Source organism: Monodon monoceros, unplaced genomic scaffold, assembly GCF_005190385.1.
Source record: "Monodon monoceros isolate NGI ecotype Baffin Bay Population unplaced genomic scaffold, NGI_Narwhal_1 Super_Scaffold_10, whole genome shotgun sequence".
Lineage (NCBI taxonomy): Eukaryota > Metazoa > Chordata > Mammalia > Artiodactyla > Monodontidae > Monodon > Monodon monoceros.
The window spans coordinates 35,728,799-35,753,725 of NW_021703766.1; the positions used below are offsets into that span (position 1 = coordinate 35,728,799).

Here is a 24,927-nt window from a genome sequence, read left to right on the forward strand (position 1 = left end):
CTATCAAAATCAATTTTATTTCTACAAACTAGCCATGGGCATCTGGAAATTTAAAGTTAAAAATAAATACCACTTACTATCACATGAAATATTTTAGCATAAACTTAACAAAATATATGCAAGACCTGAACACTGAAAAACATTTCTGAAAAAACTAAAGAAGACCTAAATAAATAAAGAGCTATCCCATGTTCAAAGATTGGAAAACTGAAGATCATTCAGATGTCAGTTCTCTCCAAAATGATCTATAGATTCAATGCAATCCCAATCAAAATATCAACAGGCATTTTTGTAGAAATTGACTAGCTAATTCTAAAATGTATGTGAAAATGTAAAGTCCTGGGTTAGTAACAAAGTTTTTTTAAAGGAGAGCAAAATTGAAGGACTACTTCGGAGGCAGAAGAGCTCCATAACTATGAAGGCAAAAGAAGAAATTTCTGAAAAGATGAGAAGAATCTGTGGTAGCGTAGAGCAGTTCTTCTTGGTTTTAAATAAAGCTATTTATTCCTTAAAAAAAAAAAAAAAGCTGAAGGACTACTTGATTTCATGACTTACCATAAAGCAACAATTATCAGTGCAGTATAGTATGGGTCAGGGCAGACATATAAATCAATAAAATAGTCTAGAAATAAACCCATATGTATATGATCAAAGAGCCAGGTAATTCAATGGGGAAAGAATAGTCTTTAACGGTGTTGGAAGAATGAAATATCCATATGGAAAAAAAAATGTACCTCAATCTTTGCCTCACAGTGTACACTAAAGCTAATTTGAAATAGATCATGACTTAAATGTAAAAGCTAAAACTATAAATCTTTTAGAACAAAACCTAGGAAAAAATCTTCTCAATTTTGAAGTGGCAAAAATTTCTTAGACACATAAAACGCTAACCATAAAAAATTCTGATAAATTAGATTTCATCAGAATTAATATCTCTGATATTCAAAAGATACCATTAATAAAATGAAAAGGCAAGTTACGCTCTAGAAGAAAATATTTGTAAAACACATATCTCACAAAAGACTTGTATCCAGAATACACAAAGAACTCTTAAAACTCAGTAAGAATACAAACAACCCATTTTCAAAGTGAGAAAAAAACTTGAACAGACACTTCAAAATGAAGATATATGAAGATACATAAATGCCACATGAAAAGATGCTCAATAAAATTAGTCAACAGGAAAATACAAATTAAAATTACCACATACTCATAAGAATGATTAAAAATAAAAATACTAACAATACCAAGTGTAGACAAAGATGTGGAGCAACTGAAATTCCTACCATACATTATTGGTAGGAATGAAAAATGGTAAATTCGTTTCAAAAAACAGTTTGGCAGTTTCTTAAAAAGTTAAAACACTTATTATATAACTCAGGAATTCTACTCAGGTATTTTCCAAGAGATATAAAAATATATGTTAACAAAAAGATCTGGATCCAAATAGTCATGACAGGTTTATTTTTAATAGCCCCAAACTGTCAACAACCCAAATTCCTATCAACAGAAAATGGATAAACCAAACTGTGATTTATCTGTACAATGGGATACTACTTGTCAATAAAAAGGAACAAAAGACTGAAAAAATTAAATGAAATACATGAACGGGAAGGTGGAGTTGACATAATTTTCCTTATTCATCTAAGTACCATGAAAAACCCTGGACATTGCATAAACAAAGATAAAAAGGCTCAGAAAAATGGAAAGAAGGCAGACTGCCTAGGAACCTCAGGATTCTAGGAACAGCACTATGGTGAGTCTCCTGAGTATCCTTTTTGCCTCATATATACCAGACTTAGAGCTGAAGAAACCAACAACTAGGAAATGTAGGTAGGTGCATACAAAAAATCCCCAACAAAAGCCAATGGACCAGGAAAAGGGCAGCCTAGAAAAATAGAAAACTTTTAGACAATAACCACTCAAAAAAACTGTGACCCTACTCCCACCCACCCCTGTAAATGCTGAGTGGGAAATTTAGACTTCTACGCTCCTGAGTCTATAATGAGGAACTGCATCCAACATCCAACCACCTCAGTTGTGGTGGTGTCAGAAAAATCCAAGGAGGAAGTCAAGACTTTCATTCCCGATGGATGACAAAAGTCTCCCCTCTCACACTTCAGTGTCAGTGGAGATCACATAAGGTGCCTAAACTTTCATTCCCACCCATCAGTAATTAAGTGAATCTCCCCTTCCTCTTGGGATGGTGCCAGAGGACGTCCAGTGGAGAATTAAAACTTTCACTAATGCCCAGCTGTAAAGCGGCCACACCCTTTCCCTGTCATGTAAGTGGAGGTCAACTGGAAATCAGTAATGAGGTACTTCCATTGTTCCCAGCCAGGGAGGTATTAATGGAAGCCTACTGGGGAGCTAGACATAACAACCCAGACCCAGCAGTAATGAAGAGTCTCCATCTTGGGTGTCAACAAAAAAAAAACCTGGCCTTACATTCTCACCTGGCAGTAATGGGGTGATGTGCCTACTCCCTTCCCCTGCCAGAGTGGTGGCAAAAACTACAGCTAAAATAAAAATGTAAAGTCCCCAGGGTCTTATAATACCCCCAAAATCCATGTCTCAATAATAATAATTTTAAAAACCACTCATCATATCTAGAAACAGGACTATCTCAAACTGAATAAAAAAGGGCAATCAATAGATAGAAACACTGAGACAAAAGAGATGTGAGAATTATCTAAGATTTTAAAGCAGCCATGACAAAAAGGCTTCAGTGAGCAATTGTGAGTATGACTGAAACAAATGAAAAGAGAAAGTCTCAGCTAAGAAACAGAAAGTCACAGCAAATTTTTTAAACTGAAAAATACAATAATCTAAAGCTCAGTGAACAGGATGAAGGAGACAGAAGAAAGAATAGCTAAACTGGAAGATAAAACAAAAGAAATAATCAAATCTGAACAAAAGAGAGAAACTAGACTTAAAAGAAACAAACAAAGAGAACCTCAGGGACCTGTGGGACTTTAATAAAGATTTAACATTCATGTCATTGGACTTCCTGAAGGAGAGGAGAGAAAGGACGGAGTTAAAAAAAAAAAAAAAAAGCACTTGAAACAATGGCAGAAATTTTCCCAATTAGCAAGAGACAAAAAGCTGAGTGAAACTCAAACAGAATAAAATAAAAATATCCATTCTAGAACACATCATAACTTCTGAAAACTAAAGACAAAGAAAAATCTTGAAAGTAGCCAGAGAAAACAATTTACCCACAGGGGAAAAGCAATTAAATAACAGTGACTTACTTATAGGAAACCATGAAAGCTAAAAGGATGTGACTCAAGAGTTTTTAAGCATTGAAAGAAAAGAATTGTCAACCTAGGACCTTATACCAATAAATATATTCTATTTATTTAAGCAAGGCGTTCTCAGATGAAGGAAAAATAAGAGATCTGTCACACGCAGATCTACCCTAAAAGTATGACTAAAGTAAGTTCTCAAAACAGAAAGGAAATGCTAGATAGATAGATATAAAGAATATGGTAAACAAAAATACTGATAAATACAATAGGCTTTTCTTCTCCTCTTGAGTTTTATAAATTATGTTTGACAGTTACAGCAAAAGTTATAACACTATGGTTCTAAATGTACATGGAGGAAATATTTAAGATAATTATATTATAATAAATGGGGGAGGGTAACATGACACAAACGAAGGTAAGGTTTCTATAACCCCTCTAACTGGTAAAATGATGACATCAATATACTGAGTACATATGTATACATAATAATATAGAGCAACCACTAAAAAGCTATAAAAAAGATACATTCAAAACCACTATAGAGAAATCAAAACGGAATTCTAAAAAATGTTTAAGAACCCACAGGAAGGTAGGAAAAAGAAAACAGAGAAATGAAAAAGAGAGAGAGTAAACCTTAAGCTCAAATATATCAATAATTACATTAAATGTAAAAGGTCTAAATACGGCAATTAAAAGAAAGATTGGCAGAGCTGATTTAAAAACATAACCCAACTATATACTGTCTACAAGAAACTAATTTCAAATACAACAATATAGGCAGGTTGAAAGTAAAAGGATTTTAAAAAGAAGTATCATGCAAAAAAGCAAAAGATAGCATATAACTGAAGTCCCAAGCCCAAGTATTTGGAGATGGGCCTTTGGGAGGTAATTTGGCTTAGATTAGGTCATGAAGGTGGGGCCCCAATGAATAACGGGATTAGTATGTCCATGCCACACAGCATGTGGGATCTTAGTTCCCTGATCAGGGATCAAACCTGCACCCCTTGCAGTGAAAGCATGGAGTCTTAACCACTGGACCACCAGGGAAGTCTGGGGATTAGTATCCCTTTAAGAAGAGATGCCAGAAAGCTTGCTTTCTCTCTCTCTCTCTGCCATGAGAGGACATGGCAAGAAGCTGACCATCTGCAAATCAGAAGAATGTCCTCACCAGAGAACAGAAATGGCTGGCAACTTGATCTTGGATACTCCAGCCTCCAGAACTATAATAAACAAATTCCTGTTGTTTAAGCTACCCAGTCTATGGTACTTTGTTATAGCAGCACAAATCAACTAATAAAATTCTATATAACAAGAATATATATATATTTTTCCAGTGCCCACCAACATATACCAAGAGATCATACCTTGGCCATAAACAGAATCTCAAGTCTATAAAAGAACTGAAATCATACTGTGTTCTCTAACCACAATGGCATCAAACTAGAACCAATAATAGGACAACAACAGGAACATCTCCCAACACTTGTAAAGAAAACAATACACACCTGTCTACATAATCCACATGAACCAAGGAGGAAGTTTCAAGTGAAATAAAAAAATAGACTGAACTGAATGAAAATGAAAATCTAACATCAAAATTTATGTAGTATAACTAAAGTGCTGAGAGGGAAATTAACAGCACTAAATGTATATATTAGCAAAGAGAAAAGCCTCAAATCAATTATCTAAGCCCAATGTAATGAAGCTAGAAAAAGAGCAAAATAAACCTGAAGCAAACAGAAGGAAATAACATAGATAACAGCAGAAATCAATGACATTCAACACAGAAAACAGAAAAAAATGAATGAAACAAACACCTGATTCTTTAAAGAGCAAAAGAAAATTGACAAACCTCTAGAAAGACTAACAAAGAAATAAGACAAAACACACGTGACCAATATTAGGCATAAAACAGGAGATATCACTACAGACACTGCAGACATCAAAAGGATAATGAGAAAATACTCTGAACAATTTGATGCACATAGCTTAGAAGGAATGAATTGATTCCTGGAAAAGCACAAACTATCACAACTCACCCGATATGAAATAATTTGAATAGCCCTGCAACTATTAAGGAAATTGAATCCATAATTTTCAAATGGTCAAAAAAGAAATCTCCATACATAGATGATTTCCTTGAAGAAATCTACCAAACATTTAAAGAAAAATTGACACCAATTCTACACAATCTCTTACAGAAAATAGAGGGAAAAATACACTTCAGAGTTCATTTTATGAAGCTAGCATTAAGCTGATACCAAAACAAATCAAAGACAATACACAAAAAGAAAACTATAGACCAGTATCTCTCATGAATACAGATATTAAAATCCTTTTTCAAAAAATTAGCAAATGGAATTTAGCAATATGTGGAGTGAATTATCACCATAACTGACCAAGTGAGGTTTATTTTAGGGATGCAAGGCTAGTTTGATAATCAAAAATCAATCAATATAATCCACCATATTAGTAGGCTAAAGAAGAAAATTGACATGATCATCTCAGTGGTATTAGCAGAGGAATAGATACATAGAACCCAGAAAGAGACCAATACAAATATGTCCACTTTATTTTTAACACGGCACAAAGGCATTTCAATGGAGGAAAGATGGCCTTTTCAACAGATGCAAATAATGCTGAAGCAATTGGACATTCATATGGAAAAAAAAAAAAAAAAAAAAGAACTTCAACCTAAGCCTCATCACACCTTATACAAAGTTAACTCAAAATAGATCATGAACTTAAGTATAAGACATAACACTATATAACTTTTGCAAAACAAACCATCAGAGAAAATCATCAGAATCAAGGGTTAGGCAAAGAGTTGTCAGACTTTACACCAAAAGCCCAATCCATGAAGGGAAAAATTATAAAATGGATTTCATAAGAGTTTTGTGCTAACAAAAAAACAAGCTACAGACTGGGAGGATATATTTGCAAAACAAAGAACTGACAAAGGACTAGTATCGAGAATTATATAAAGAACTCTCAAAAATCAACAATAAAAAATAATCCAACTAGAAAATGAGCAAAAGACATGAGACATTTTGCTGAAGAGGATATGCAGATGGTATATAAGCACATGAAAAGATCCAATATCATTATCCATTAGGAAATGCAAATTAAAACCACAATAAGCTATCACTACAAACCAATCAGTAACTAAAACAAAAAATAGTGATAACACCAAATGCTGGCAAAGATGCAGAGAAATTACACTACTCATACATTGCTGGTAGGAATGTAAAGCAATATAGGAACTCTAAAAAACAGGCTTGCAGTTTTTTAAAAATCTAAACATGCAACTACCCACCAAATGAACTACTGGGCATTTATCCCAGATAAATGAAAACTTTTGTTCACACAAAAACATATTTAAAAAAAAATTTTTTTTTTTTTTGGTTACTTGTGCTTTAGGTGTCATAGCTAAGGTGTGACCTTGTCTAACCCAAGGTCACAATAATCTACAACTACGTTTTCTTCTAAGAGTCTTATACTTTTAGCTCTTACTACCGGTCATTGACCCACTTCCAGTTAATTTTTGTACATGATATGAAGTAGGGATCCAAATTCATTCCTTTACATATGGCTATCCAGTTGTCCCAGCACCATTTGTTGAAAAGACTACTCTTTCTCTATCACTTATCTTTGTACCTTTGTCAAAATCAACTGACCATAGATGGGTTTATTTCTAGATCATTAATTCTACTGCATTGATCTCTATATCTGTTGTTATACCAGTACCACACTTTTAAAGTATTGTAGAAGATTACTATAACTACAGTAAGCTCATTATTGTAGTAAATTTTGAAGTTGCAAAGTGTGACTCCTCCAACTTTGTTCTTCAATGTTGTTTTGGCTATTCTGGGTCCCTTGCATTTCCATATAAATTTTAGGATCAGTTTGTCAATTTGTATAAAAAAGACAGATTTTTGATACAGAGTACATTGAACACAGGATATCTTTCCATTCTTGTATGTCTTAATTTTTTTCAACAATATTTTATAGTTTTTGATGTACAAGTCTTGCATTTCTTTTGTTTATCCCCTCTACTTTTAAAATGAGGAAACTAAGCCCTGAGAGATGAAGTGTAAGTGGCTTTCAAATGCATCCTTACTTTCTCTTTGGTGAAAACTCTCTTCCCTACTAGAATCTATGCAGATCATTTTACCCTGGTTCTGAAGAACAACTGAGCCAATAATCTGGGATTAAGATACTGCCCTACTGCCTCAAATCTGCTATCTAGCTTTTCACTGCCTGAAGAAGTACCTGATGCTTCCACAGGTTAAACAAATTCCATAACAATTCATGTGGTACTGCTAGTATATTTAAGACAAGGGACACAGTCTCTTTTCATAGCCAAAGTCACTTTAGAGAAATGACAAGAAGGAATAAAGTCCAAATGAAGAATATGTGGTGGTTTAACACACGTCTGCATTGAGGACACGGGGAGGGGGAAGGGTAAAATGGGATGAAGTGAGAGATTAGCATTGACATATATACACTACCAAATGTAAAATGGATGGCTAGTGGGAAGCTGCTGCATAGCACAGGGAGATCAGCTCCGTGCTTTGTGACCACCTAGAGGGGTGGGATAGGGAGGGTGGGAGGGAGGGAGACGCAAGAGGGAGGAGATATGGGAACATATGTATATGTATAGCTGATTCACTTTGTTATACAGCAGAAACTACCACGACATTGTAAAGCAATTATACTCCAATAAAGATGTTTAAAAAAAAAACAAAACACGTCTTCAAAATCTTTTTTTTTTTTTGCAGTACGCAGGCCTCTCACTGTTGTGGCCTCTCCCGCTGCGGAGCACAGGCTCCGGACGCACAGGCTCAGCGGCCATGGCTCACGGGTCCAGCCGCTCCGCAGCATATGGGATCTTCCTGGACCGGGGCATGAACCTGTGTCCCCTGCATGGGCAGGCGGACTCTCAACCACTGCGCCACCAGGGAAGCCCACGTCTTCAAAATCTTTGACACTTCTCCCATCACAAGGTGGAGAATCACTAGAATATGGCCTGGTCTTACTGACTCTAACAAACAGGATGTAGTGAAAGTTATGCTGCATGATTTCCGAGGCTAGGTCATGAAAAGAAATACAGCTCCCACCTGGCCTGTGGGTTTTGAGACACTGAACCTTGGAACCTAGCCACCATGCTGTGAGGAAGCTATATGGAAAAACTTCATATATGGGTCTTCTGGCAGACAGCTTCTGCCAAAGTCCCAGTCAACACTCTGATACCTGAGTGAGGAAGCCTTCAAAGTTGACTCTAGCCCCAGCCACAACTGATGGCAAACACATGAGACCCTAAGCACCCTAGCTTAGCCTAGTCAACCCTCTGAACCATGAGAGTTAACAATAATAAAAGATTGTTGTTGTTTTATGCTTCTAAGTTTGGGGTTGTTTATTTGAAATAATAGGTAACCAGTTAAGAACCTAAGGCAGCTTCCTAACTGCACATGCACCCAGCACAATCATATCTATTCTTGCATACTTCAAATGGAAACCAAACAGTACCTGCATAAGAATTCTAAATTCTCAGAACCTAAGAGTTAGAAGAGCCCGTAGGAGTCATATGCTCTGACAATGCATGCAAAAACATTCACTGCCGACTGGTTTTTTTGCTTAAGGATGTGTCCCCAATGCCCTAGGAGTCTCCATTAGCCCCCAGTGCACCAACGCTTACAGGCATTTAACCTAGCAATACCAGAAAACTTCCACTTACAGTGTGAGGTATATGTGTTATTAAGACTATTCACAGTATTTTGAGAAGTGAGAGAAAATAACTTATTCAAAAGGCAAAAACATAAAAAATTCTGTACTGGAGGAGATACATAATATAGCCAGTCCAAGGTTCTATGTTTAAAAATGATGCAAAAAGACAGCTAAGGGATGAATTTGGAAACTGTCTTCTAAATAAAGCATTACAAAAGAAAGAAACACTGTACCTGGACTAGAGAAAAGGTCAAATTCTTAATATTTTAATTTTCTTTCCCAATGCAATTGGTTGAATAATTGGACTTAATTGAAATTCACAAATATGTTAATTTATTATTTACTGGTTATTTAAAACTCTGGCAACAGCAAGCTATTTAGAAACAGAAACACACTCCTATTGTGATCTTACATTTATTGGCAAATATAATACGTATGTTGTAAGAATTAAAAGTATTTTACTGGCACAAGACATTATCAGAAAATTATTCCATGATTAGCTAATGCACGTATTAATATTAGGTGACTGTAAACAGAACATTCACCAATTTGATTCTTGCAAGGCGTTACCTCAACACTTACTTACGGGAACTAAAGTAAAGTCATGTTTACCTGGGAGATAGTTTGTAATAAAGCTATTTATTGCATAAATGAAAGCTTTCCTAGAAAAGATGATGGGTTTGGACTAGGTGATTTAAAACCCACCATGGAATCCAAAAAATTAACTGGCAAGCATGGAAACTAAATTTACAATCTCCTATTCATTAACCTTATGCTTTAACTCCCTAAGCTATCCAATCATACTTTCTGAAAGAAAAAGGACTTTACAGTACTATAGTTTTAATGGGTGTTCATGAATTGCTCAGTACAGAAAAAATACATAAAATGAAGCAGAATGGATGGATAGCTGTTTGTATCATAGCTCAATGACTGGAACATCAAAAATGACTTAAGGAGACTAAGTAGTTACTTTAAATAACAAGCACTGTATGAAGTAAAATGGCCACTAAAAGCATCTTAAACTGAGTAAAGTAGAGCTATGTGGTTGCTTATCTGATATTTTAGTGATAGCTTTCTTTATTGCAAAAGCCTAGAGAACAGAACATAAAACCATAAAACAGAAAAAAAGAAAAAAACAACCACACACACAAAAAAACCAATAATCTTTCCATTTGGATATATAACTACAATAATCTTTCCATTTGGGCATATATTACTAAATTACTACTAAGTTATTACAGCTTTCCTTTTTGTTTCCCAATAGCCAAAAAATTCAAAGTTAGGTTTGGGATTCAATTCACATTTTATAGAAGACTCATCTCTTCTCCAAAACAGAGTTTTGGTTTAAAGGGTTTAAAGACAGCCCCAAGGTGTAGAAATATCCTTACATAAATGAGGAAGGGAAAATATTAAAATTAAAAACTTGAATTAAACTTGGAGCAGTTAAGAGGACTACCTGGATATATAACTCTGGGGATGAAGAATTAGTGTTATAATAAATAGGTACCAAAAGAATATATGAAGGAAAATGCAATTAAATCCAATAATATAAGATTTTTAAATGTAAGGGAATTTATTAAAAGACTTAGAGAATAAACAGAAGAAAAAAGGAGAATTATTTGAAATAGTTCCAGACACCCTAGGAGAAACTAAAAGGAGCATGTTCCTTGAGGAAAGTTAAGTCAACAGAAAAATCGGGAGAGCAGCGAATGGTTACTTAGGAAACATTTAGAGTTATACTGAACTTAGAGCAATGGACTCTTTTACCAAATCCCTGAAAAGGGTGAGGCTGCTGCGAGAATGGTGTTGGTTAAATGTAATGAGATCACTTTTTAGAAAACAATTCTGAAGTTATCTAAGAAATGCTAAATAATTCAAGAATTTGGACTGAAAGAGATACCAGCAAACCTGGGGCTGAAAAGGGTAGAATCAGGAAGGGACTGACAAAAGCATTATGCTGAATCAAGCTTTACTGATTGCTAAGCAAAGATATCCTTGAAACTTAGCAAAATGTCACCAAGATTGTACACCCTGCCGTTCTTTCAAACTTCAGGAAAACTTTTTCAGACTTTAAATTACAACGTGATACAGTAAAAATAACATTGGATTTGGAGGCCAACCACCTGGAATTCAGTTCTAGCTCTACTCACTTTTGATTTGAATCATTTAAGGAGTGGAGGGGAGGAAATTATAAAACCTTCTAAACTTTAGCTTCCTCCTGTATAAAAGGTAGTAATGTTTCCTGCTTGGCCTAAATAAAAATTAATTCTGTAACTGTACAGTGCTACAGATTGCAATTATTAGAGGACCGCTGAGCATGGATGCTGAAGAGAGAGCCTCTATCCTCAGAATACTATGTGTAGGGACTTCCCTGGTGGCACAGTAGTTAAGAATCCACCTGCCAACACAGGGGACACGGGTTTGATACCTGGTCCGGGAAGATCCCACACATCGCGAAGCAACTAAGCGCGTGTGCCGCAACTACAGAGCCTGCACTCTAAAGCCCGCGCACCTAGAGTCCGTGCTCCACAACAAGAGAAGCCACTGCAGTGAGAAGCCCGCGCACCACAACAAAGAGTAGCCCTCGCTCGCCGCAACTAGAGAAAGCCCATGCGCAGCATCGAAGACCCAAAAGGGCCAAAAATAAATAAATAAAATAAATAAATTTACTAAAAAAAAAAGAAAAGGAATACTATGTGTGTATGTTTCGGGGGCCCGGGGGCAGTAATCTTCTTTGATCAACATGCAGTTTAGAAGGGATGTGCACACTGTGGCAAAAGAAAAACGGACATTTACCAAGCCAGTGAGCACAAGGCCTTAGGGAGCATCAAGGCGATAGTCAGATTGTGCTCTCTCTGATTCCTGCTAAGGAGAATTGCATGGCAGAGATGAAGAATGACAAAGAAAGTTAGAGGGCAAAGGGCAGTATGAGTACTTACAGCAAGAATTACTGTTTTATTTCAGGCTTTCTAAAATTGTGAGAACAGTTTAAGGATATAACAAGGATATTGCATTAAGCAATCCTTGGATCAGATCCAACTAGGCACAGATAGTTCTGGGATGTCTTACAGCAATAGACTAAGAGGTGTGACTTAATCCCTTACTGGTAGTGGCTCTACATTCTACTCCCTGGGCATAAGCACAGAACAGATTGCCAACAAACACAGGAAAGGATGCTCAACATCACTAATCATTAGAAAATGCAAATGAAAACTACAATGAGGTATCACCTCACATCAGTCAGAATGGCCATCATCAAAAAATCTACAAACAATAAATGCTGGAGAGGGTGTGGAGAAAAGGGAACCCTCTTGCACTGTTGGTGGGAATGTAAATTGATACAGCCACTATCGAAAACAGTATGGAGGTTCCCTCAAAAACTAAAAAGAGAACTACCATAAGACCAGCAATCCCACTACTGGGCATATACCCTGAAAAAACCATGATTCAAAAAGAGTCATGTACCACAATGTTCATCGCAGCTCTATTTACAATAGCCAGGACATGGAAGCAACCTAAGTGTCCATCGACAGATGAATGGATAAAGAAGATGTGGCACGTACATACAATGGAATTTACTCAGCCATAAAAAGAAACAAAATTGAGTTATTTGTAGTGATATGGATGGACCTAGAGTCTGTCATACAGAATGAAGTAAGTCAGAAAGAGAAAAACAAATACCGTATGCTAGCACATAATATATGGAATCTAAAAAAAAAAAAAAAAGACTAGAGGGAAAAATTACTGAACAAAGAAAATGAGAATTCTTAATCAAGAGGTTTTTTTTTATTAAGCAATCTTTTTTTAGTTAGAAACCTAAAATTTAAGCAGCAAGTCATATTCAAAGGAAAGGTTGTTCAACCATGGGATCTAAAAAAAAAAAATGGTTCTGATGAACCTAGGGGCAGGACAAGAATAAAGATGAAGATGTAGACAATGGACTTGAGGAAATGGGGAGGGGGAAGGGTAAGCTGAGACGAAGTCAGAGAGTGGCACTGACATATATACACTACCAAATGTAAAACAGATAGTGGGAAGCAGCTGCGTAGCACAGGGAGATCAGCTAGGTGCTTTGTGACCACCTAGAGGGGTGGGATAGGGAGGGTGGGAGGGAGATGCAAGAGGGAGGGGATATGGGGATACATGTATACGTACAGCTGATTCACTTTGTTATACAGCAGCAACTAACACAACAATGTAAAGCAATTATACTCCAATAAAGATGTTAAAAAATTAAAAAAAAAAAAGAAAGATATTGGTCTCCCACCACTGCTGCCATCACTGCGTCCATGAGTGCCTTAGGGCTCAGGTCTCCTGTAGTTTCAAAACAGACCATTTTGGCAGCAGAGGTGACATATCTCAAATAGGCTTGTGGATACCTGAGCTAAGAAACATTTGGGGAAAAAAAAGGTTTGAAGTTCTTTTAAGTGTTCTACCATGGAAAATTAGAAGATGAATGCTAAATGTATAAAACCCATCATCCAAAGCTAAATGGCAAACTTCATTTCCCATCCATTTGAATAAAACTGGCCTGCTACAATTGAGATTAATTTTGCATGGAAAAGGTAGCAAAGAACATCGCTTAATGATCTTCCTAGCCTTGAAATAAAATCCTTAATGATTCAGTTTAAAGATGGCACAGTTACAGGAAAACATGTTGGAGCCTCTGTTTTTTTCGCTAGGGGCCTCTCAATACCCTCACTTTCTAGGGTTAATGGTAACTTTTACCCAAGGTTCTTTCTGAACTTACTACAATTTTTATAAATAGGAAAAACCCTACTCCAAATATTTTATACTGAAAATAATGCCAGTGGGACCATACTGGCATATATTAAATATTTATTAAAAAGCAGAAAAGGGGTCTGATAAATCATAATTACTGAAAAGGTAAATTTAAAAAAATCACCTTTTCCAATCATATAAACTTTCTGTCTTGAATTTGACTGATAATCTGGAATGTTGAGAACTTACAGCTGAAATATAATGTTATCTTCCTATTTTTAGTATTTGCCAGAATTTGTTTAATGTCTGAATTGCACTTTACCACAAACTATTTCTCTCCTTTACTGTCTTCCTTACATATTGCTATTATTCTACTCTGTATAATAAAAATGCCTCATATGAATCATAAAACTTATAGAAAAGTTTGTATGTTAGCTGTCCGGAGTTAAATGAAAAATCCTTTTTGTTTCAATCTTTGTTATTAAAATATTCTTAAATATGTGAGTATACTTACATTTCAGTGTTTCCTTATGCCAGGTGTTCAAATGCTTTATATATACTAACTCAATCATTACAACAACTTTATAAAGTACATTACTATCTCCATTTTATAAATCAGGAAACTGAGGCACAGAGATCTTATATAGCTAGTGATCTGGAGCCAGTTTTTAGTTTACTAAATATCTTATATCAGCTTAATTTTTTGTGTGTAATTAGTCCTTCTATCCAAGAAAGTAGAGAGCTGCAGATTCCTCTTAACCAGTGTTTCCTAAACTGTTTCTTCAAATCTCAATAAAGAGACTAAACTGACCTATAGCTGATAACCTTTAGGTTCTTAAATCTTTTACTGTGAAATGGATAGGACTAATTGAGCTACATTTTTTAGTTAAACAAAATATAAAGGGTATGAGTATCTCGTTACAATAAAAATCAGCTCTATAACACGAAAGGGAATTTTACATGCAATGCATATACAATTGCTGTTTGGCAATTTTAATGTACTTGATCTTTCCAACAGTGTCATTTCAAAGAGGAAAAAGAAAATGACTTGGTTGAGCAGAAAGGCCAAGCCTTGGACTGGATACTGATATGCACGTACTGACACCTTGGGAAGCTGGGAAAGACACCCTGCTCTTTTCCTGCATCTGTTGATGGGCACTGAGAGCAGACTCTTCCTTTAATTTTATGTGCATTTCATCTGAATCATATATAGAAAAAAGGAGATGAAAATTACATAGAAACCAGAGTTCTAATCTAGTTCTTTGATTTTTGTTCATGCTCCACACATTTAAATTAAAACAAACAAACAAACACTCAGAAATCAGCAAATTACCTCGAATGCAGCTCTGTGCTGCCATTATTATATTTGCTTCCTCTTTCCCAGACACCAAAGTCAGGCACACGGTAAACTCTTTCTACACAAAATACAAGGTTCTGAATAAAAGAGACCTAAAAGAAAAGAGATGAAACATAAGGACACGTAAAATAACAGGACCTTTAGATATTGATAAGAACAATCAGATATTTGAAAATTTGGATTTGAAATTCAAAATGTATTTGCCTACCAACACTTTTTTAACATGCTGAAATTTTTGTGATTATTACATTACTATGAATACACTCTCATATCCGGTTTTTCTAATATAAAGCCTAAAGTGAGAACCTAATATAAATAGTACAGAAATAAAATTTAAATCCTGTCAATGTTCCAACTATAATTCTTCAATGATGTATCTATCAACATTACTGTTCATGAGGGCTGTGCATCTTAAGAATTAAGAAAAATATAAACCACTGTTTTATACTAGATAATAATATTTGGAATCTAAAATGTCAAATGTTAAAGAAGTCTAACACTTTGGAGATAAAAAGGTATTTTTCAGTTCTAAAATGAGTCAGTCTCATGGTAGATCAACCTAGAGTCTTGAGTTTATTACTCATGGAATCTGATCTTCCTCCTGCCTTTTCTATAGCTATAGGTACCCATTTTTATACACTCAAAGCTTACAGTTGGAGATGGGCCCAACCAATAGGCCAGAAATCACAGCTTTCATGTAAAGATTTCAAACATTTGATTAAATTTATACTTTCAATAGTAACTATGGAAAGCAAAGATTATGGTCAGTTCTTACTTAATAAAAGTTTATTCATTTTAATAAAAACAATATCTTATGTGAGCTACTGGTCCTAATTACAGGGTTTTTTATTTAGTCATCATGTTTGGTTCAATATTGCATACTGAATATGTGCATCTTGTCTACCCTCTGTCTCGCTATCCCTCTAAAGTGGTAATACATATTACCTGACCTCCACCCTACACACCTAATTAATTTAATGTATATATTCTTAAGAATGACACATAATAACACTAAAAACCAAGGTAAAGTTCCACCAGTAGACTAGAAACTTTGAGAAATTATAGAAAAAGAGTAGGAAAGAATTGGTTGAGAAATCAGAGCAGAGGAAAACACAGCCTCTTAAAATGATTCTTCCTTGTTCTCTAGGGTCTCTAGAAAGTCTCTAAGCCCAGAGTTAACAAATACATTGCTCAAGAGTTGACCAGGAAGCAGTCTACATACGTTCTCTCACAAATGATGAATGGCTGAGGCAGTTGAATCCGTGACCTTTTCATTCTCAATCCCAACATAGAGATATCTGCCCTCAGAGCCAAGAAGAGCTCACATATTTCAGTGAAGGAAAAAGCAATTAGGGTGTTGGGGCCTCACAGAAATATAACAGAGCATTCTAGGTTTTCATAAAACACAAACCTATCCTGTCACTTCTCCACCAAAGAGTGGAGCAGTACACACCTCCAGTAAACATTTTTTTACTTCACATATTGGGGAGGGTCTTCCCAGCTTTCCCAATTTCTTGTTACCTTACCTATTTCCCTAAGGAAAACCTGCCCATATAAAAATTGTGGTGTAATTTCATAAAACCTGATGTCTTCAGCTTTTCCATGGTCTTTAGAGTTATTTAGATTCTATAAAACATACAGGAAATACTTAATACTTGTCAGGTCTCCAAGTTAAAAGATTTGAAACCATCTAAATCCTTCTTCCTCTTACGACAAACTTCTTAAGTATATAGCCCATATACTTGCTTCTTCCCCCTCTTAGGAGGACTTTAGGACCAGGGCTGGGCCCAAGTGAGGCAGTCTGCTCAGGCTGCATGAATGGTGTAATAGTTGGCCAAGAAGGCATTTTTGGCTAATAAGTCCCGTAAGTAAAACTAAAATACCACTTACATTCCAGTTCCGCAAAAAAGGAGTTTAGAAATTGCCATTCCACTTCATCCTAACAAATAAAAAGCTTTTTAACTCTTCTTGGATCCATGAGAGGGGGGAGGACACAGAGCAAACTGCTGTCCCAAGACTGGAGAGACCCACAGGCCAAAACAGGCAGTTATGGCTCCCTAGAGCATAGACTCATGAGCAGAAACCACCTAGGGAATCAGTGCTGGGGTAGTAAAATCTGAACTGTAATTGACAAATTGCTAGAGGCTCACTTAAAAACTCTTGAAAGGTAAAAACTCCAGGGCGACCCAGTCATAACAGGGTCCCGACAATATTGTGAGATTTACCTCCAAGAACTCAGCCAGGTTCCCACAGAAAATATCCTAGGAAAATCCCCTGTAGCTTCCAGCAAGGAGAGGGAAAAAGTAACCATTTTGAAATACATTGAAACATTCTGTTTTTCTTAAGAGGGTCTCCCCTTAGGGGAAACTAGTTAATCAAAGCCAGACCTGCTGGGCTATTTTCAGAGCCTAACTGACTGGGGAAGGGAAATACCCAATTCCAGCCAGCTCTAACCTTCCACATGGGGAACAGAAATTTTCAATTCCAGGCTACCAGAGCCATCCTGTCCTACCTAAGGGGAGAGAAAAAAACTGAAAACACTTATGAAGTTCATAGTCCAGAGGCACAGGCTAACAGACTGGGACCTAACCGTAGGATTATAGAAGGCTAACTAGAAGACTGCCTAGGTCCATGAGCTGATCGTGCTCTTTGAACCGTTCCTATAAAACCCCTCACTACCTCCTCCAGGTAGGTACACACAGTTCTGAGGGCATTAGACCGCTGTAGCCCCCTTTGCCTGGCAAAGCAATAAAGCTATTCTTTTCTACTTCACCCAATAAATAAATAAATACTGCCTAATCATAGCAAAATAATAGCAACAATGTATTGATAACTGATTATGTATGTTTATGACTATACCTTATGTGTGTATATGTTTATGTATGCTTATATATAAATAAAATAAATGACAGCAAAGATACAAGGGATAAGAGGAAGGAATTAGGATTATTTTGTTATTATAAAGTACTCACACTATGTGTGAAGTAGTATAGTGTTATTTGAAAGTGGACTTACTGTAAATGTATATTGCAAACTCCAGGGCAACAAGTAAAAAAAGTAGGAAAAAAATGAAATGTAAATGATATGCTAAAAAAGGAGAGAAAACAGAATCATATAAAAAAACTCAATTAGAGCAAAGGGAAAAAAAGAGTGGAAGACAAAAATAGACAAACTATAAGGGCAACAAATAGAAAACAGTAACCAATACAGCAGATAGTAATCCAACCACATCAATAATCACTTTGAATGTCAACGTTCCAAATGCACCTATTAAAAGACAGAGATTGTTAGAGTGGATCAAAAACCATGACCTAACTATATGTTGTCTATAACAAACCCACTTTCACTATAAAGACACATACAGATTTCAAGAAAATAAATGGAGAAAAATATACTATGCTAACACTAATCACCAGATGAGAAAGCTGAAATAGCTATTTAATTTCAAACAGAGCAGACTTCAAAGGAAGGAAAGTTATTAGGGATAAAGAAGGGCATTATATAATAATAAAGGAGTTGATTCTCTAAGAAGACATAACAATCTTTAACATGTATATGCCTAACAACATCAAATTGTGAGGGAAAAAAGCAACAGAATTGGAAGGAGAAACATGAATTCTCTATCAGAGTTTAAGACTTCAACACCTCTCTATAAGAAACAGATCCAGCAGGCAGAAAATCAGGAAGGATATAGTTGAACTCAATGACATCATCAATCAACTGGATATAAAGGACATTCACAGACTATTTCACTGCAGAACAGCAGAATATATGTTCTTCTCAAGCTTACACGGAACACTTACAAATACAGACCACATTCTGGGTCAAAACCACACCTTAACAAATGTAAAAAGATATAAATCATACAATGCTCTCAGTCCACAAATGATTAAACTAGAAATCAATAACAGAAAGACAACTGGAAAATCCCCAAACATGAAGATTATATAACATAATACTAATACTATATGGGTCAAAAAAAAATGAAATGAAACAGCTTTTCAAAATTTTAATTCAATTTATAGCACTGAATGCATATATTAAAAAAGAAGAGATCTAAAATGAATATTCTAAGTTTCTACTTTAGAAAACTAGAAAAAGAGCAAATTAAATCCGAAGGAAGAATAAGTAAAGAAATAATAAGAATTAGTACAGAAACCAATGAAATTGAAAACCAAGGAAATTAAGAGACAAAAATCAATGAAACCAAAAGCTGGTTCTTTGAAAATTAAATAAATAAGCTTCTAGCTATGCTAACTAAGGAAAAAAGAGAGAGGACACAAATTACTATTAACATAAACAAAAGAGGGGACATCACTACATTTCCCATGGCAATTAAGAGTAAGTAAAGGAATACGAAGAGTAACTCTATGTTCATAAATTTGATAACCCAGATGAAACAGACCAATTCCTTGAGAGCCACAATAAAACAAAACCAACAAAAAAAAAGAAACAGATAATTCAAGAAATTGAATCAATAATTATAACCTTCCAAAACAGAAAGCATCAGTTCTAGATGGGTTCAATGGTGAATTATACCAAACATTTAAGGAAGAAATTTTATCAATTCTCTACAATCTCCTTCAAAGGATAAAAGCAGAGGGAATACTTCCTAACCCATTCTGTGAGGCCAGCAATACCTTAACACCCAAACCAGACAAAGACATTATAAGAAAACTACAGACCAATAACTCTCATGAACATAGATGCAAAAATCCTCAACAAAATATTTGCAAATTGTGCTTCCTTGGTGGTGCCGTGGTTGAGAATCCACCTGCCAATGCAGGGGACATGGGTTCAAGCCCTGGTCTGGGAAGATCCCACATGCCGCAGAGCAACTAAGCCTGTGTGCCACAACTACTGAGCCTGCGCTCTAGAGCCCACAAGCCACAACTACTGAGCCCGTGTGCCCTAACTACTGAGCCCAGGCTCCACAACAAAAGAAGCCACTGCAAGGAGAAGCCCATGCACCGCAACGAAGAGTAGCCTCCGCTCACCACAACTAGAGAAAGCCCGCACGCAGCAACGAAGACCCAATGCAGCCAAAAATAAATAAATTTATAAAAATATATATTTGCAAACTGAATCCAAAAAAGTATAAAAAAGAATTACACCACACCAAGTAGAATTTATCTCAGGCTTGCCAAGCTGATTCAACATTAGAAAATCTATTACTGTAATACATCACAACAAAAGACTAATAGAGAAAAATCACATGATCATTTCAACAGATGAAGAAAAGTATTTGACAAAATTCAATACTGATTCATGATCAAAAATTCTTGGTAAACTAGGAATAGAGGGGAACTTTCTCAACTTGAAATGGACTATCTACAAAATATATACAACTAAAATCATAGTTAATGGTGAGAAACTCAATGCTTCCTCACTAAGGTCAGGTACAAGGCAAGCATGTTCCTTCTGGCCACTCCTTTTCAAGATCATACTGGAAGTCCTTGCTAATTTAATGGGGCAAGGAAAGGAAATAAAAGGTATTCAGATTGGGAAGGAAAACATGAAACTGTCTTTGGTGGCAGATGACATGATCATGTATGCAGAAAGTCCAAAACAATCAACAAAAACCCCCTGGAACTAATAACCAAATATAACAAGTTGCAGGATACAAGTTTAATATATAAAAGTCAATTACATTCCTATATATCAACAATGAGCAAGTGGAATCTAAAATTAACATCCCCAAAAATGAAACAGGTATAAATCTAAGGAAATATATATAAGATCTATATGAGGAAAACTACAAAACTGATTAATGTCATCAAAGAAGAATTAAATAAATGGAGAGGTATTTCATGTTCGTGAATAGGAAGACTCAATGTTGTAAAGCTATCAGTTCTTCCCAAATTGATCTATATATTCAATACAATCCCAACCAAAGTACCAGCAAGTTATTTTATGGATATTGACAAACTGATTCTAAAGTTTTTACAGAGAGGCAAAAGATCCAGAATAGTCAACCCAATTTTGAAGAAGAACTAAGTTGGAGATATCACATTACCCAATTTCAAGATTTACTATAAAGCTATGGTACTCAACACAGTGTGGCACTGGCAAAAAAATAAACAAACAGATCAAAGGAACAGAAAAGAGAGCCCAAAAATAGAACCCCATAAGTATAGTCAACTGATCTTTAACAAAGGAGCAAAGGTAAAACAATGGAAAAAAGACAGTCTCTTCAACAAATGGTGCTGGAACAGATGGACATCCTCATTAAAACAAAAAAATGAATATAGAAACAGAACTTATATCCTTTACAAAAATTAACTCAAAATGGATCATTGACCTAAATGTAAAAGCAAAACTATAACTCCTAGAAGACAACACAGGAGAAAATCTAGATGACCTTGGGTATAGTGATGCCTTTTTAGATAAAACGTCAAGGAAACAATTTATGAAAGAAATAATTGATAATCTGGACTTCAATACAATTAAAAACTTGTGCTCTGTGAAAAATAATGTCAAGCGATTCAGAAAACAAGCCACAGATTGGGAGAAAATGTTTACAAAAGACACACCTGATAAAGCACTGTTATCCAAAATATACAAAGAACACTTAAAACTCAACAAAAGAAAACAATCTGACTAAAAAAAAATTAATTAACATTCTATGTTTGCAATGCATATTTATAATTCTCCAATTCTGGTATTCTAGCCCTTGAATACTTATAACCCATACCTTTGTTTTATACCCAATTATGAAATATATCCATTTGGATTTTCCATTAAACACCATGTTCTAAATTCTTCCACCATTTGTAAGTACTTCTGATTTCTGTTTTTCACCGTAAGACCACTGGTTTTCTATGCTCTAGGTCTAGAAACACATCTGTGGCTACTGTGTCTTCTTTATCCCCTATATCATTCTGACACCAAGGTCTGCTATTTTTCACACAACTTTTGTTGTCAGAAAGGTTCTGTGAATCTTGACACAGTATCACAATTCTCATGTCTAACATTCAAACCCTCCCTCATCTTCCCACCCTAAGCCTGCATGCCTATATGTACTCCACAGTCTGACAGGAAGCGTAGATTCCAATTGGGCTTGGTCTTGCTCATTTCAACTGAAACACTTTTCTATGAACCTTCCTTTAGTCCCAGTTCAAATCTCCCCTACTTGGTGAAAACTCTGACTTCTTTCTCCTAACTCAAACTGCACTAGACCACAGTTCTTAATTTTTCTTTGTTTAATGTGTTTTTCCCCTCCACCTCTAATTAGTATTCAGGTCTACCATCTCTTATTTACAATATGAAAATCCCACAAACTCTGAAACTCGTTTTTTCTTAACTCATTTATCAGCAAAACCCATAACTGACCTCAGATTATCTGCCTTATTTATCGCACTTTATGTGAATATGCATATGTCAATGTAAAAATATTAAGGGGCTATGTATGTGGTTTTGCCCTAAACCCTGCTGGGGTTATAACATAAATAAGGTATCTTATCACCTTTTCAAAACACACAAAAAAATTTGATATCTAAAACTTATTTGGTCCCAGAGGTTTCTTCCTTTTTTTAAATAAATTTATTTATTTATTTTTGGCTGCGTTGGGTCTTCATTGCTGCGCACAGGCTCTCTCTGCTTGTGGCGAGAAGGGGCTACTTTTTGTTGCGGTGTGTGGGCTTCTCATTGCAGTGGCTTCTCTTGTTGCGGAGCACAGGCTCTAGGTGTGCGTGCTTCTGTAGTTGCGGCTCACAGGCTCTAGAGCGCAGGCTCAGTAGTTGTGGCGCACGGGCTCAGTTGCTCCGCGGCACGTGGGATCTTCCCGGACCAGGGATTGAACCTGGGTCCCCTGCATTGGCAGGCGGATTCTTAACCACTGAGCCAGCAGGAAAGTCCTAATTTCTTCTTATCATTATTGTTTCTTTATTATTTAGCTACACTTCTAAATAGGTTTTACTTATGTGTATTAAAAAGGCACAACTGGATGAATGTATAAGATTATGAACTACTAGAGGGCAGGACTACATGTACCAATTTCACAGCACCCTCAGTGCAGTTCAGTGATGACTTTGGTGTTTAGTATATGATACAATTGTTCTCCCTGCATGGATCACAGGAGAAAAATAATAAGTATATAATATACCTTCTTTTTGATGGAATTCTCATTGTATATACCATCTCAATAATGAAAGCTTTTTGCTCCAACTGTGGCCATATTTCAAAATGTGTTAGCACGTGGGTCTGTCTGTGTGTTTGTTCAAGCATTATTGCCTATGAAAGAAATGTTTCTCAACTTTGTCATATACAATATTTTCAAATTTCCTAATAAGAATAAGAAAATGGTACTTATCTTTTGGAAAGCATCAAGAACTCTACTGAGGTTGGACAAATAAAAATAAAATATAATAAACGTATTTTTTTACTTTTAAAAGGATGGGTTACAAAAAGCAATGATATGAAAGAAGACATAATAATTCTAAGAAAATCTGCAAATGCTATTTTATTTTCATTGTTACTAAAATTTCTAAAAGTTACAAGTTTTTATCTCAGATCACTTGAAATATAGCCTTCAGAGGAGTAAAGTTTTATAACCTGTTACATACTTTGTTCATTTTTAAAGTGCTTTGCATTGAAAATATAAAGACTTTTTGCCTGAGTATCCAAAATCTAGTATCTGGCTATATGAATTTAGTAATCCATTTTATACAACTAAAAATAAGTTTGAAAAAGTAAAAGAAGAAAGATATTCTCAGAGATGAAATTTACTACTAGAGAATTTGGGGAAATCATACCTCATCAGTGTTATAGATAATCTGGAGTCCTGAGGAAATCATTTCCACAAGGTAAAGGAGATAGAGTGACACTGCATTTATCTGAAAACAAACATTATAATAGGTTAAAGGAAACAACAAAAATACTATGTTATGAAATTAAATGTAAAAGCTAAAATTACAAGTCTTTTGCTCTAGTAATGGCATATAAAAACTATTCCCTTTCCTATGAAAAATAAAGGAGCTATGGATTTAGTTCATAATAATAAAATCTCAGCTTTGTATGTAAAACTCTAAAATCCTCAAATTCATTGTGATGGTTATTAACAGCTGATTAGGGACTATTTTTACAACATTTGCTTTCTAAGATTTATTTTTAAACTCTAGATCTAAGTACTTCTACTTTGAAACAGTTTTGCCCCACAGGCTATGTAATGTCAATCCAACTCAAATGTATGTAAATGAAAAGAACTGTTTGGCAATTAAGACATTAGGACTATGCCAGTACACCATAAACAACAGGCAGTGCATCTTGTATTCAGAGAATACAGAACTTATGTAAGCAACTGCTGGAACACAGTAATCAATAATTTAAAATCTATTTATGAACAAATGAGTTTTTTCTCTTAGTTTATTAGTTTATTAAAGATAAACATTATATGATCTAAACAAAACAAAGAAAAAGACAATAATGCCCACTTTAACCAAAAATAAAGATTCTCATAGAATTCTGAATAGGATGTGTAAATTTTCTAGAGAAAACAAGCAGTGAAAGATAAATACTACAACATGGACAAACCTTGAAAACATAACGCTAAATGAAAGAAATCAGTCACATAAGACCATATGTTGTATGATTCCATTTATATGAAATGTACAAAATAGGCTTATTCACAGAGACAGAAAGTAGACTGGTAATTGCCTAGGGCTGGGGTCTTTGAAGGAGATGGGGAGTGACTGCTAATAGGTACAGGATTTCTTTATGGGGTGATGAAGATGTTCTGAAACTGACTGTGATGTTGGCTGCACAACTTTGTGAATATGTTAAAAACCACTGAGTTATATAATTTACATAGGCGAACTGTATATTATGTGAATTATATCTCAATAAAGCTGTTATGTAATAAACAAACAAACA

At 35.4% G+C, this 24,927-nt stretch overlaps 1 protein-coding gene across 4 annotated transcripts in view; it reads right to left on the reverse strand.

Annotated features, from left to right (window-relative positions):
• Window positions 1-24,927, reverse strand: part of PHKB (phosphorylase kinase regulatory subunit beta) — a 200,475-nt gene that overhangs the window by 122,476 nt on the left and 53,072 nt on the right. For all 4 annotated transcript variants that reach the window (XM_029200886.1, XM_029200909.1, XM_029200902.1 and 1 more), the window contains 2 exons: window positions 23,811-23,891; window positions 15,034-15,149 (listed from right to left, as the gene is read on the reverse strand). In XM_029200886.1, the coding sequence (XP_029056719.1) occupies window positions 15,034-15,149; window positions 23,811-23,891 (197 nt within the window). The remainder of the gene's footprint in view (window positions 1-15,033; window positions 15,150-23,810; window positions 23,892-24,927) is intronic.